Source organism: Hemiscyllium ocellatum, chromosome 4 (genome assembly GCF_020745735.1).
Source record: "Hemiscyllium ocellatum isolate sHemOce1 chromosome 4, sHemOce1.pat.X.cur, whole genome shotgun sequence".
NCBI lineage: Eukaryota > Metazoa > Chordata > Chondrichthyes > Orectolobiformes > Hemiscylliidae > Hemiscyllium > Hemiscyllium ocellatum.
This window is the reverse complement of record NC_083404.1, coordinates 139,217,109-139,229,875: the sequence shown is the minus strand read 5'-3', so window position 1 is coordinate 139,229,875 and position 12,767 is coordinate 139,217,109. Positions and strand designations below refer to the sequence as shown.

The 12,767-nt window shown below is 50.8% G+C and overlaps 1 protein-coding gene across 4 annotated transcripts in view; it reads right to left on the bottom strand.

Annotated features, from left to right (window-relative positions):
• LOC132815121 (zinc finger protein 521) overlaps positions 1-12,767 on the bottom strand; it is a 480,095-nt gene that overhangs the window by 47,231 nt on the left and 420,097 nt on the right. For all 4 annotated transcript variants that reach the window (XM_060823910.1, XM_060823905.1, XM_060823908.1 and 1 more), the window contains one exon: positions 5,369-5,484. In XM_060823910.1, the coding sequence (XP_060679893.1) occupies positions 5,369-5,484 (116 nt within the window). The remainder of the gene's footprint in view (positions 1-5,368; positions 5,485-12,767) is intronic.

Below are 12,767 nucleotides of genomic sequence, written 5' to 3'. Positions count from 1 at the left end.
CATTTGCAGTTGTCAGTTTGTGAGCTGCTGTGTTCTCAAACAGTGGAACACACATAAATTCCTAAGTTTAGGTAAAGTGTTTCAATATAATTTTCTTATGTGTTTCCACACCATAACAAGGCTGTGAAGGCTGTAAATATGATTCTCTGTAGATTTGCTGCTCCCTTGGTAGGAATTACCATCCCCTCAGAACTCCTGTGTCCAATATGAAAAATGCAACAAACAATAGCAACACATGATTTTCCAACAGCACTCCCTGTTTCTCTTTAATCCAGAACTGATGAATATATGGACTTTAAAAACATACAGACAAAAACAAACTGCATTCAGTGTGAGCTACATCCATGTTTATTCAATTCCCTCAATTCTTTTAACCTCTGCCTATCTCTGTGATCTCTCAATCCCTCACAACATCTCCGTGTTCCTCCAGCTTTTGATTAGGTTAGATTACCTACAGTGTGGAAACAGGCCCTTCGGCCCAACAAGACCACACCGACCCGCCGAAGCGCAACCCACCCATAACCCTACCGTTACCCCTTCACCTAACACTATGGCCAATTCACCTGACCTGCTCATCTTTGGACTGTGGGAGGAAACCGGAGCACCCGGAGGAGACCCACGCAGACACGGGGAGAACGTGCAAACTCCACACAGTCAGTCGCCTGAGTCGGGAATTGAACCCGGGTCTCTGGCGCTGTGAGGCAGCAGTGCTAACCACTGTGCCACCGTGCCACCCATTCCTGATTTCCACCAACCTGCCATTGATGGCCATGCCTTCAGCTGCCTAGGGCTCCACACCCCAGGAATTCCCTGCCTGGACCTCTCCGCGCCCCACTCTCTCTCCTCCTTTTTTGCGATTTATTCATCTTGTGGGATGTGGCCATCACTGGCTGGGCCAGCATTTATCGCCCATCCCTAGTTGACCTGGAGAAGGTGGGGGTGAGATTGGTACAATTGAGTGGCTTGCCAGGCCTTTTCAGAGGGCAACTGAGAGTCAACCACACTGCTGTGGGTCTGGAGTCACATGTAGGCCAGACCAGGTATGGGTGGCAGAGTTCCTTCCTTTAGTGAAGGACATTAGTGAACCAGATGGGTTTTTCCAGCAATGATTTCATGGTTATCAGTAGATTCTTAATTCCAGACAAGTTAAACCTGGGTCCCCAGAACATTAGCTGGGTCTCTGGATTAATAGTCTAGCGATAATATCACTAGAACGTTGCCCTCCCCAGTGCATTCCTGATGAAGGGCCCTGTCCCGAAACGTCGATTTTCCTGCTCCTCGGATGCTGCCTGACCTGCTGTGCTTTTCCAGCAACACCCTCTCAACTCTGATCTTCAGCATCTGCAGACCTCACTGTCTCCCACTGCCATCCCCACCTGCTGCTCCTCAAATCAACTGACCCTTGGGATGGAAAGGTTAGATACACTTGGCCCGTACCCACTGGAGTTCAGCAGAGTGAGAAGTTAAAGAGATGGGGGGATTTGACAGGGTGCACACCGAGAAATGTTCTCCCTGTGAGAGACGGGATCTAGGCGACACAGTTTAAAAAATCAATTGTATCCCATTGAGGTCAGCGATGAGGGGAACATTTTTGTCTCCAGTGATAATGAGCCTGTAGAATTCTCGAACCCAACAAACAGTGGAGGTGAGGGTCACCGAGTGGGTTTGAGGCTGAGGGAGACAGATTCTTAACAAGAACGGGAGCCCAAACTTTTCCAAAATAAGCAGCAAAGTAAAGTTGAGGCCACAGTCAGGTCTTTGCAGTGAATGGTGGTGCAGGCTTCGGGCCCTCACCAGGCCAAGAGACTAGTGACCTCTTAACCTGAGGGCTACCTGCACCTCAGGCAAGGGGAGAGGTCAAAAAGGAACGTTCTTTATAACTACCTCAAGCAGTGATGAGAATTGAACCCATACTGTTCGCATCATGTTGCCTTCTAAGCCAACCTTCCAGCTAACTGAGCTAAACTGACTCCTAACCTTAGAGCAGCTAATACATGAAATAAATACAGTGGTTCCAAGGGCAGGTCAGAGGCTATGAATACTGTGTAAAAGATCCTCAGTTACTATTGGGCCCTTAATTAGCATCACCAAAAATCAGCCACATAAACACAGAGGCTACAAGAGCAGGTCAGAGGCTAGGAATCCTGCAGTGAGTAACTCCCCTCCTGACTCCCCAAAGCCTGTCCACCATCTACAAGGCACAAGGCAGGAGTGTGATGGAATACTCCCCACTTGCCTGGATGGGGGCAGCCCCAACAACACTCAAGAAGCTCAACACCATCCAGGACAAAGCCCCCGCTTGACTGGCCCCACATCCACAAACATCCCCTCCCTCCACCACTGACGCTCAGCAGCAGTGTGTACCATCTACAAGATGCACTGCAGAAATTTACCAAAGATCCTCAGACAGCACCTTCCAAACCCACGGTCACTTCCATCTAAATGGACAAGGGCAGCAGATACATGGGATCCCCACCCCCTGCAAGTTCCCCTCCAAGCCCCTCACCATCCTGACTTGGAAATATATCACCGTTCCTTCAGTGTCACTGGGTCAGAATCCTGGAATTCCCTCCCTCAGGGCATTGTGAGTCCATACAGCACATGGACTGCAGCGGTTCAAGAAGGCAGCTCACCCCCCACCTTCTCAAGGGGCAACTAGGGATGGGCAATAAATAATCAGGGACATTCACATTCCAAAAATGAATAAAAACACACTCTAAATAAATAGATCCACGCTGAATGGGGAGAGGAATTGACATCATAATCTAACTAAGGATGGGTAATAAAGACCAACTTGCTGGATTTGTTTTGTCTCACTGTGTATGGAAAAGCAAACCAATCACTGCACTTGGTAAGGTTCGTGTTTACAGATCATCCTCGATTAGATTCGTGTTCCCTGGAACATGAAATGTTAGCGAATTATTCAATTGAGGCTTTTATAGATTTTGAAAGGATTTGATAGGTGAACAGGCAGGAATTTCCTTTGCATGCTGGGGGGTTGTGAAGAGCTGGACAAAACTTTAAACTGGAAATCAGCTATTGAGCTGGGAAGTGAGACAACCCCTTACCACTAACAGGAAGTTCTGTTTGAAAAACATGGACAATGGCAGCAGGAGTAGGCCATTTGGCCCTTTGTGCCTGCTCTATAATTCATTCATTATAATTAGATTAGATTATTTACAGTGTGGAAACAGGCCCTTCGGCCCAACAAGTCCACACCGACCCGCAACCCACCCAGACCCATTCCCCTACATTTACCCTTCACCTAACACTACGGGCAATTTAGCATGGCCAATTCACCTAACCTGCACATCTTTGGACTATGGGAGGAAACCGGAGCACCCAGAGGAAACCCACACAGACACGGGGAGAATGTGCAAACTCCACACAGAGAGTCGCCCGAGGTGGGAATTGAACCCGGGTCCCTGGCGCTGTGAGGCAGCAGTGCTAACCACTGTGCCGCCCAACTTGCACCCCAAACCTTCAGCCTCAATGACCACGTCGAGCTCCCTCCTGAAAATGCTAAGCTCCCCCTACGAAGGAGAACTCCACAGGATCCTCAGCACTCAGGCAAATAAATCCCACCTCAACCCGACCCCAAACAGTCACTCTGCTCCATCCCCTCCCAGACCACTAGACCCGTCCTGTCTTTACAGCAAGGAAAGAGGCCCTTCAGCCCTTCATTTTCGTGTCGGTCATCAAGCACCAATCCACTTGAATCCCATTTTCCAGCTCTGGGGTTATGGTCTTGTGTGCTATGATCATCGATATAGTTCTGAGGGTTCCTGTCTCTACTTCCATACAGTGAGTTCCAGATCCCCACAACCCTTCGGGTGAAAACGATGTCCAAATCTCCTCTGAAACCTCTGAAAATTCCCTCTGAAACTCCTCACTTTAAAATGGTGCCTCCAGTTATTGACCTGTCTGCTCAGGTGAAAAGTTTCTCTAACTCCACCCTCTTTATGCCCTTCAGAAATTTGCTAACCTCAACCATCTCTGCTCTAAGGAAACTGACCTCACCTTGTCTCTCGTAATCGCTGACTCACCCCAGCCCAACAATGTTCTGAAGATGAGTCACTGGACCTGAAATATTAATTCTACTTTCTCCCTCAGACCTGCTGAATTTCTCCACCCACCTGTTTCTGTTTCGGATTTTCAGCATCGGCAGTTCTTTGGTTTTTTTTTGGTTTCACATTCTTCCCACTGTGTGGTGACTAGAACTGCACACGGCCCTCCAGCTGCGATCTAAGCTCCATCATACCATATAAGGGTGGCAAGGTGGCACTGCTGCCTCACAGCGCCAGAGACCCGCGTTCAATTCCCGCCTGTCTGTGTGGAGTTTGCACATTCTCCCCGTGTCTGCATAGGTTTCCTCCGGGTGCTCCGGTTTCCTCCCACAATCCAAAAATGTGCAGGTCAGGTGAATTGGCCATGCTAAATTGCCCGTAGTGTTAGGTGAAGGGGTAAATGTAGGGGAATGGGTCTGGGTGGGCTGTGCTTCAGTGGGTCGGTGTGGACTTGTTGGGCCGAAGAACCTGTTTCCACACTAAGTAATCTAATCTAATTCTTGTATTCGATGCCTTGACTAATAAAGGCAAGTATTCCATTTGCTCTCTTATCCACCTTCCTTCTGACTGTCTGTAATCCCAGGGTCCTACCATTCATCGTTAACTCCCTTGCCTTATTCATCACCTCACAGAATTAATTTCCATTTGCCACTGTACGATCCCATCTGACCAGCCCATCTGTATCAGCCTGTAGTCTAAGTTCCCACCAAATTTCATGTCATTTGTTGGTTAGTGATCATGCCCCTTACCGCCATGTCTAAATCGTTTACGTGCACAACAAACAGCAAGGGGGATCCAGCTCTGAGCACGATGGTACACCACTGAACCCAGGCTTCCAGTCACAAACTCATTCTTTGACCGCTGCCCTCTGCTTCCCACCAGTTCTGGATGCAATTTGCCAAAATGCCCTGATCCCACGGGCACTGAGTTCCTTAACCAATCTGCCATGCAAGGCCTTGTCAAAAGCCTTCCTGAAGTCCACACAGCCTCCATCCCCTGCAATACCCTCACACAACTCCAGGAAAAATTCATTCAAATCAAACAGAATTTTCTTCCAGAAACTGCAATCCGATTTACAATTCTACATCGGAAACCAATGAGAGTAAATGAAATCAAATACCATTCCATCAGAAGGGAGGCTAGATTCAAGTGATCGGACCGACCCTGCTGTTCTAATAATCAGTCTGGATTCCTGAGAAGAGCACACATTATTAAACCAGCTTTAAAAGAGGAGGGTTGCTGGCCCAGAGATAGTTTTCAACAATTCACATCACCAAAACAACATGGTTCATTTCAAATACCTGCAATTCTGTTTGGAAGAAAAACTTCTGTGGGCACTGTGAACAGTCGTAGATCTTGTCCTCCTGCCCATGGGCAGAAAAAATATGATGCTGCAACTTGCTTGCTTGAACAAACACTGGACAGGAAAGAAATGACAAAGAATTAATGGACTGTCCCATAAGATGCAGCACTCACTCATACACACACACATACACGCAGACACTCACACACACACATACACGCAGACACTCACACACACACATACACACAGACACTCACACACACACATACACGCAGACTCACACACACACACATACACGCAGACACTCACACACACACATACACGCAGACTCACACACACACATACACGCAGACACTCACACACACACGCAGACACACACCCACACACACATACACACAGACACTCACACACACACATACACGCAGACTCACACACACACATACACACAGACACTCACACACACATGCAGACACACACCCACACACATACACACAGACTCACACACACACACATACACACAGACACTCACACACACATGCAGACACACACCCACACACACATACACGCAGACACTCACACACACACATACACGCAGACTCACACACACACACATACACACAGACACTCACACACACACATACACGCAGACTCACACACACACACATACACACAGACACTCACACACACACATACACGCAGACTCACACACACACACATACACACAGACACACACACACATGCAGACACACACCCACACACACATACACGCAGACACTCACACACACACATACACGCAGACTCATACACACACACATACACACAGACACTCACACACACACATACACGCAGACACTCACACACACACATACATGCAGACTCATACACACACACATACACACAGACACTCACACACACACGCAGACACACACCCACACACGCAGACACACACCCACACACACATACACACAGACACTCACACACACACATACACGCAGACTCACACACACACACATACACACAGACACTCACACACACTCGCAGACACATGCAGACTCACACATACACATACATAAATGCAGACTCACATACATACATACACACAGACACACACACGCAGACACACATACACACATACATGCAGACACACACACAGACACATCCATGCAGACATACACGCACATACGCGCAACACACACACACACATACATGCAGATACACACACACAAACATACACACACATGCTCTCACTCACACACAGACACAAACATACTCACACATAAACATACACACCCTCTCACACACACATACACTCTCTCACACACACTCACTCACACACACAAACACATACACGCAAACACATACTCATGTACACACACAAACTACATGCATGTTGAAACACTCATATACAAACTCACGCACACAAAACATATACAAACACAGAAATTCCCACTTATACTCCAACTCATACACATACAAACACACTCACACATGCTCACACACACTCAGTCATGCATTCATTCCTACACGCATTCATTCTAATGTTGCTCAATAACTCCACCATGTTGTTATGTCACATTTACTGTACTGTTATAACAGCTCATTTCACCCAACTGATCCATTTATGCTCCACATTGGCATTTTTTTCCCTCTTCCTTTCATTCCTCTATTTCTCCACATTAATTTGGATAATATTTACAAATTCTATTTGTTTTCTGTGTCCTACTCATTCTGCAGTCACATGAATCTCTCAGTACTGCCCTTAGCTGCTTTGCAGACCTGTCCTTGCTCTGATGACTGCTGGAGTTCCTGTCTCTGTTAATGCTGGGCATTGCTGTTTGACCTGAAGCTCACTGTTACTAACAGTTGTCTGCTTTGCATTTTATAGTGACTCACTGCACAGGAGGCCATTTGGCCCATAGTAGCTGAGCTGGCTCTTTGAAAAAACTCTCCAATTAGTCTCACTCTCCCACTGTTTGCACACCCATAACTCTGAAAGTATTTCCTTTTAAATATTTACCAATCCCCTTATCCAAGTCACCACTGAAGATGCACCCACTGTCTATCAGGCAGCAAGTTCCAGATCATAACAAGTTGCTGTTTAACAAATCTTTGCCCAACTCCCCCTCAGACACTTTTTTCAATTCTCTGAAACCTGTGGCCTCTGGTCACCAACGCCCCGTTCTTTCTGATTTATACTTTTCAACTCACTGCCTGAGAGGGTGGTCAGGGCAAAATGCTCAGAGCACTTAAGAACGATTTAAATGTGCACTTGCAAAGCCAAGAGTAACTGCTGAAAAATGGGCTCACAATAGTTCGGTGGTTGTTTTCAACTGTCACAGACTTGATGGGCTGAAGGGCCTTTTTCTGTGCTGTAGATCTCTATGACGCCTTGAATCATACAACACAGAAGAGGCCTTTCAGCCCATCGAATGCATACCACCAAAGGTACACCACTAACTACACTTATGTCCGAAACGTCGATTCTCCTGCTCTTCGGATGCTGCCTGACCTGCTGTGCTTTTCCAGCGCCACTCTGATCCAGAATCTGGTTTCCAGCATCTGCAGTCCTTGTTTTTTTAACCTAGTACCAGCTGTGGCCTCATCAAAGGCCTGTATAACTCTAACATGATCTCTCTGCTCTGACAATCTGTGCTGGTAAAGGTAAGCCTAAGACAGGGAGAAGCTGTAAAAGGGACAAGATCGAGAGGCTGAAGATTTAAAATGAGGTGTAAATGAAGCGAGGGTGACATGGGGAAAACCTTTCTCACCCAGTGAGTAGTTAGGGCCTGGAATGCACTGCCTGGGAAATGTAGAGGGGGCTGTTTCAAGCAGGGCATTAAAGAGGGGCATTGGATGGTTATTTGCATAGAAATAGTGAGCAGGGTCATGGGGAAAAGGCAGGAGACTGGCAGTATTAGGGGATAGAAGTAGTGCAGACACGATGGACAGAATGGTCTCCACATGCTTTATAGCAATTCCGTGATTCAGACTGAATGGATTCAGTGGGGATGGGAGTAGCAGGATAGGAGGGAGGCAGGAGACCCAAGGATGACCTTTGACCGAGACCTCTGACAGCAAATTCTTGAAAAAACTACAGCAGCGATGTTTCCAATTCTAATAAGTACAAACAAGGGCTGAGAATGTATAAAAACACAGACAAAGGGGAAGTTCACCAGAGAGACCCACCATTAATAATTGAACGGTGTATGCCATAAGCTGGGAAGAGAGATTTTCTGAAGGATGTCTGATGCACTGTGACCTACAAGGATTCTCGACACGCTATCATTACAGAGAGAGAGAGAGAGAGACAGGCGACAGGCGGGGGATTTACAGTAATGGGAGAGGCTGAAACCAAACCTCACCCATTCAAACCCCAGGCCCTGGTTAGTGCCTGCAGCAAACTGGGGCAGGAGCAGCCTTTGGAAACCAATCACCAACATCTGCTCACGATTAATCTGACATGAATGTGTCACCAATAACGGTGGGTGGGGTGTAGATTGGAGTCTTCAGAAAAGGGTGAGACATGACAAGGGGGGTGCTGGGAGTTTGGGGTGGTGCTGCGGTTTGGGGATTTGGTGTGGTGGGAGATTTGGGGAGTGGTTAGGGTTTGGGGTTGGTGTGGGGGTTTGGGGTTGGTGTGGGGTTTGGGGTAGGTGTAGGGTTTGGGGGTTGGTGTGGGGTTTGGGGTTGGTGTGGGTTTTGGGGGTTTGTGTGAGGTTTGAGTTGGTGTGGGGTTTGGGTTGGTGTAGGGGGTTGGTATGGTGTGGGGTTTGGGGTTGGTGTGGTGTTTGGGGTTGGTTGGCGTTTGGGGTTTGGGGGTTGGTGTGGGGTTTGGGGGTTGTTGTGGGGTTTGGGGTGGGTGTGGGATATGGGGTTGGTGTGGGGTTTGGGGTTAGTGTGGGATATGGGGTTGGTGTGGGGTTTGGGTTGTTGTGGGTTTGGGGGTTGGTGTGGGGTTTGGGGGTTGGTGTGGGGTTTGGGGTTGGTGTCAGGAATCGGGGTTGGTGTGGGTGTTTGGGGGTTGGTGTGGTGTTTGGGGTTGGTGAGGGGTTTCAGGGTTGGTGTGGGGTTTGGGGGTTGGTGTGGGGTTTGGGATTTTGATGTGGGGGTTTGGGGATTGGTGTGAGGTTTGGGGTTGGCGTGGGGGTTTGGGTTTGATGTGGGGTTTGGGGTTGGTGTAAGGTTTGGGGGGTTGGGTTGGGGGGTTTCGGGGTTGGTGTGGGGTTTGGAGTTGGTGTGAGGTTTTGGGTTGGTGTGGGGTTTGGGGGTTGTTGAGGGGTGTGAGGCTTGGGAGTTGGTGTAGTGATTTGGGGGTTGGTGTGGGGGATGGGGTTGGGATGGGGTTTGTAGTTTGGGGGTTGGTGTGGGGGTTTGGAGTTGGTTTGGGGTTGGTGTGGGGGTTTAGGGTTGGTGTGGGGTTTCGGGGTTGGTGTGGGGTTTGGGACTTGGTGTGGGGGTTGGTGTGGGGGTTTGGGGATTGGTGTGGGGTTTGGGTTGTTGTGGAGTTTTAGGGTTGGTGTGGGGTTTGGGGTTGGTGTCAGGAATCGGGGTTGGTGTGGGGTTTGGGGTTGGTGTGGGGTTTGGGAGTTGGTGTGGGGGTTTGGGGTTGGTGTGGGGTTTGGGATTGGTGTGGGGGTTTGGGGTTGGTGTGGGGTTTGGGATTGGTGTGGGGGTTTGGGTGTTGGTGTGGGGGTTTGGGTGTTGGTGTGGGGGTTTGGGTGTTGGTGTGGGGTTTGGTGTGGGGGTTTGGGGTTGGTGTGGGGGTCAGCATGGATTTGGGTGTTGGTGTGGGGTTTGGGGGTTGGTGTGGAGCGTTGGGGATTGGTGTGGAGTTTGGGGGTTGGTGTGGGGTTTGGGGTTGGCGTGGTGTTTGTGGGGTTGGTGTGGGGCGTTGGGGATTGGTGTGGGGATTTGAGGGGTTGGTGTGGGGTTTGGGGGTTGGTGTGGGGTTTGGGGTTGGTATGGGGGTTGGGGGTTGGTGTGGGGATTTGAGGGGTTGGTGCGGGGGTTGGCGTGGGGTTTGGGGGTTGATGTGGGGGTTTGGGTTTGATGTGGGGTTTGGGGTTGGTGTAAGGTTGGAGGGTTGGGTTGGGGGGTTGGGGGTTGGTGTGGGGTTTGGAGTTTGGGGTTTGGTGTGGGGTTTGGGGTTGGTGTGGGCATTTGAGGGGTTGGTGCGGGGGTTGGCGTGCGGGTTGGGGGTTGATGTGGGGGTTTGGGTTTGATGTGGGGTTTAGGGTTGGTGTAAGGTTTGGGGGGGTTGGGTTGGGGGGTTGGGGGTTGGTGTGGGGTTTGGAGTTTGGGGTTTGGTGTGGGGTTTTGGGTTGGTGTGGGGTTTGGGGTTGGTTTGCGGTTGGTGTGGGGCTTGGGGTTGGTGTGGGGTTTGGGGTTGGTGTGGGGTTTGGGGGTTGGTGTGGGGGTTGTGTGTTGGTGTGGGGGGTTCGGGTTGGTGTAGGGTTTGGAGTTTGGGGGGTTTGGGGTTAGTGTGGGGGTTTGGGATTGGTTTGCGGTTGGTGTGGGGCTTGGGGTTGGTGTGGGGGTTTGGGGTTGGTGTGAGGGTTGGGGGATTGGTGTGGGGTTTGAAGTTTGGGGTTAGGGTTGGGTTTGGGGTTAGTGATGGAGTTTTGGTTGGTTTGGGGTTTGGGGTTGGTGTGGGCATTTGGGGTTGTGTGGGGTTTAGGGTTCGTGTTGGGGTTTAGGGGTTGGTGTGGGGTTTGGGGTTGGTGTGGGGTTTGGGGTTGGTGTGGGGCTTGAGGGTTGGTGTGGGGTTTGGGGGTTGGTGTGGGGGTTTGGGGTTGGTGTGGGGTTTTGGGGTTGGTGTGGGGTTTGGGGTTGGTGTGGGGCTTGAGGGTTGGTGTGGGGGTTTGGGGTTGGTGTGGGGTTTTGGGGGTTGTTGAGGGGTGTGAGGGTTGGGGGTTGGTGTGGGGTTTGGGGTTGGTGTGGGGTTTGGGGTTGGTGTGGGGGTTGGGGTTGGTGTGGGGGTTGGCGTGGGTTTGGGTGTTGGTGTGGGGCGTTGGGGGTTGGATTGGGGTTTGGGGTTGGTATGGGGTTGGTGAGGGGGTGGGGGGTTGGTGTGGGGATTTGAGGGGTTGGTGCGGGGGTTGGCGTGGGGGTTGGGGGTTGATGTGGGGGTTTGGGTTGGTGTAAGGGTTGGGGGGTTGTTGTGGGGTTTGGGGTTGGTGTGGGGTTTTGGGTTGGTGTGGGGTTTGGGGGTTGTTGTGGGGTTTGGGGTTGGTGTGGGGTTTGGGGTTGGTGTGGGGTTTGGGGGTTGGTGTGGGGGTTGGGAGTTGGTGTGGGGTTTGGGAGTTGGTGTGGGGGTTGGGTGTTGGTGTGGGGGTTGGGTGTTGGTGTGGGGGTTGGGTGTTGGTGTGGGAGGTTGGGGTTGGTGTAGGGTTTGGAGTTTGGGGTTGGTTTGTGGTTGGTATGGGGGTTGGAGGATGGTGTGGGAGTGTGGGGGATGGTGTGGGGTTTGGGGTTGGTGTGGTGGTTGGTGTGGGGCTTGGGGTTGGAATGGGGTTTGGGGTTGGTGTGGGGTTTGGGGGTTGGTGTGGGGGTTGTGTGTTGGTGTGGGGGGTTCGGGTTGGTGTAGGGTTTGGAGTTTGGAGTTTGGGGTTTGGTGTGGAGTTTGGGGTTAGTGTGGGGGTTTGGGGTTGGTTTGCGGTTTGTGTGGGGCTTGGGGTTGGTGTGGGGGTTTGGGGTTGGTGTGGGGGTTGGGGGATTGGTGTGGGGTTTGGAGTTTGGGGTTAGGGTTGGGTTTGGGGTTAGTGATGGGGTTTTGGTTGGTTTGGGGTTTGGGGTTGGTGTGGGCATTTGGGGTTTTGTGGGGTTTAGGGTTCGTGTTGGGGTTTAGGGGTTGGTGGGGGTTTGGGGTTGGTGTGGGGTTTGGGGTTGGTGTGGGGCTTGAGGGTTGGTGTGGGGTTTGGGGGTTGGTGTGGGGGTTTGGGGTTGGTGTGGGGTTTTGGGGTTGGTGTGGGGTTTGGGGGTTGGTGTGGGGGTTGTGTGTTGGTGTGGGGGGTTCGGGTTGGTGTAGGGTTTGGAGTTTGGGGGGTTTGGGGTTAGTGTGGGGGTTTGGGATTGGTTTGCGGTTGGTGTGGGGCTTGGGGTTGGTGTGGGGGTTTGGGGTTGGTGTGAGGGTTGGGGGATTGGTGTGGGGTTTGGAGTTTGGGGTTTGGAGTTTGGGGTTAGGGTTAGTGATGGGGTTTTGGTTGGTTTGGGGTTTGGGGTTGGTGTGGGCATTTGGGGTTGTGTGGGGTTTAGGGTTCGTGTTGGGGTTTAGGGGTTGGTGTGGGGTTTGGGGTTGGTGTGGGGTTTGGGGTTGGTGTGGGGTTTTGGGGTTGGTGTGGGGTTTGGGGTTGGTGTGGGGCTTGAGGGTTGGTGTGGGGCTTGAGGGTTGGTGTGGG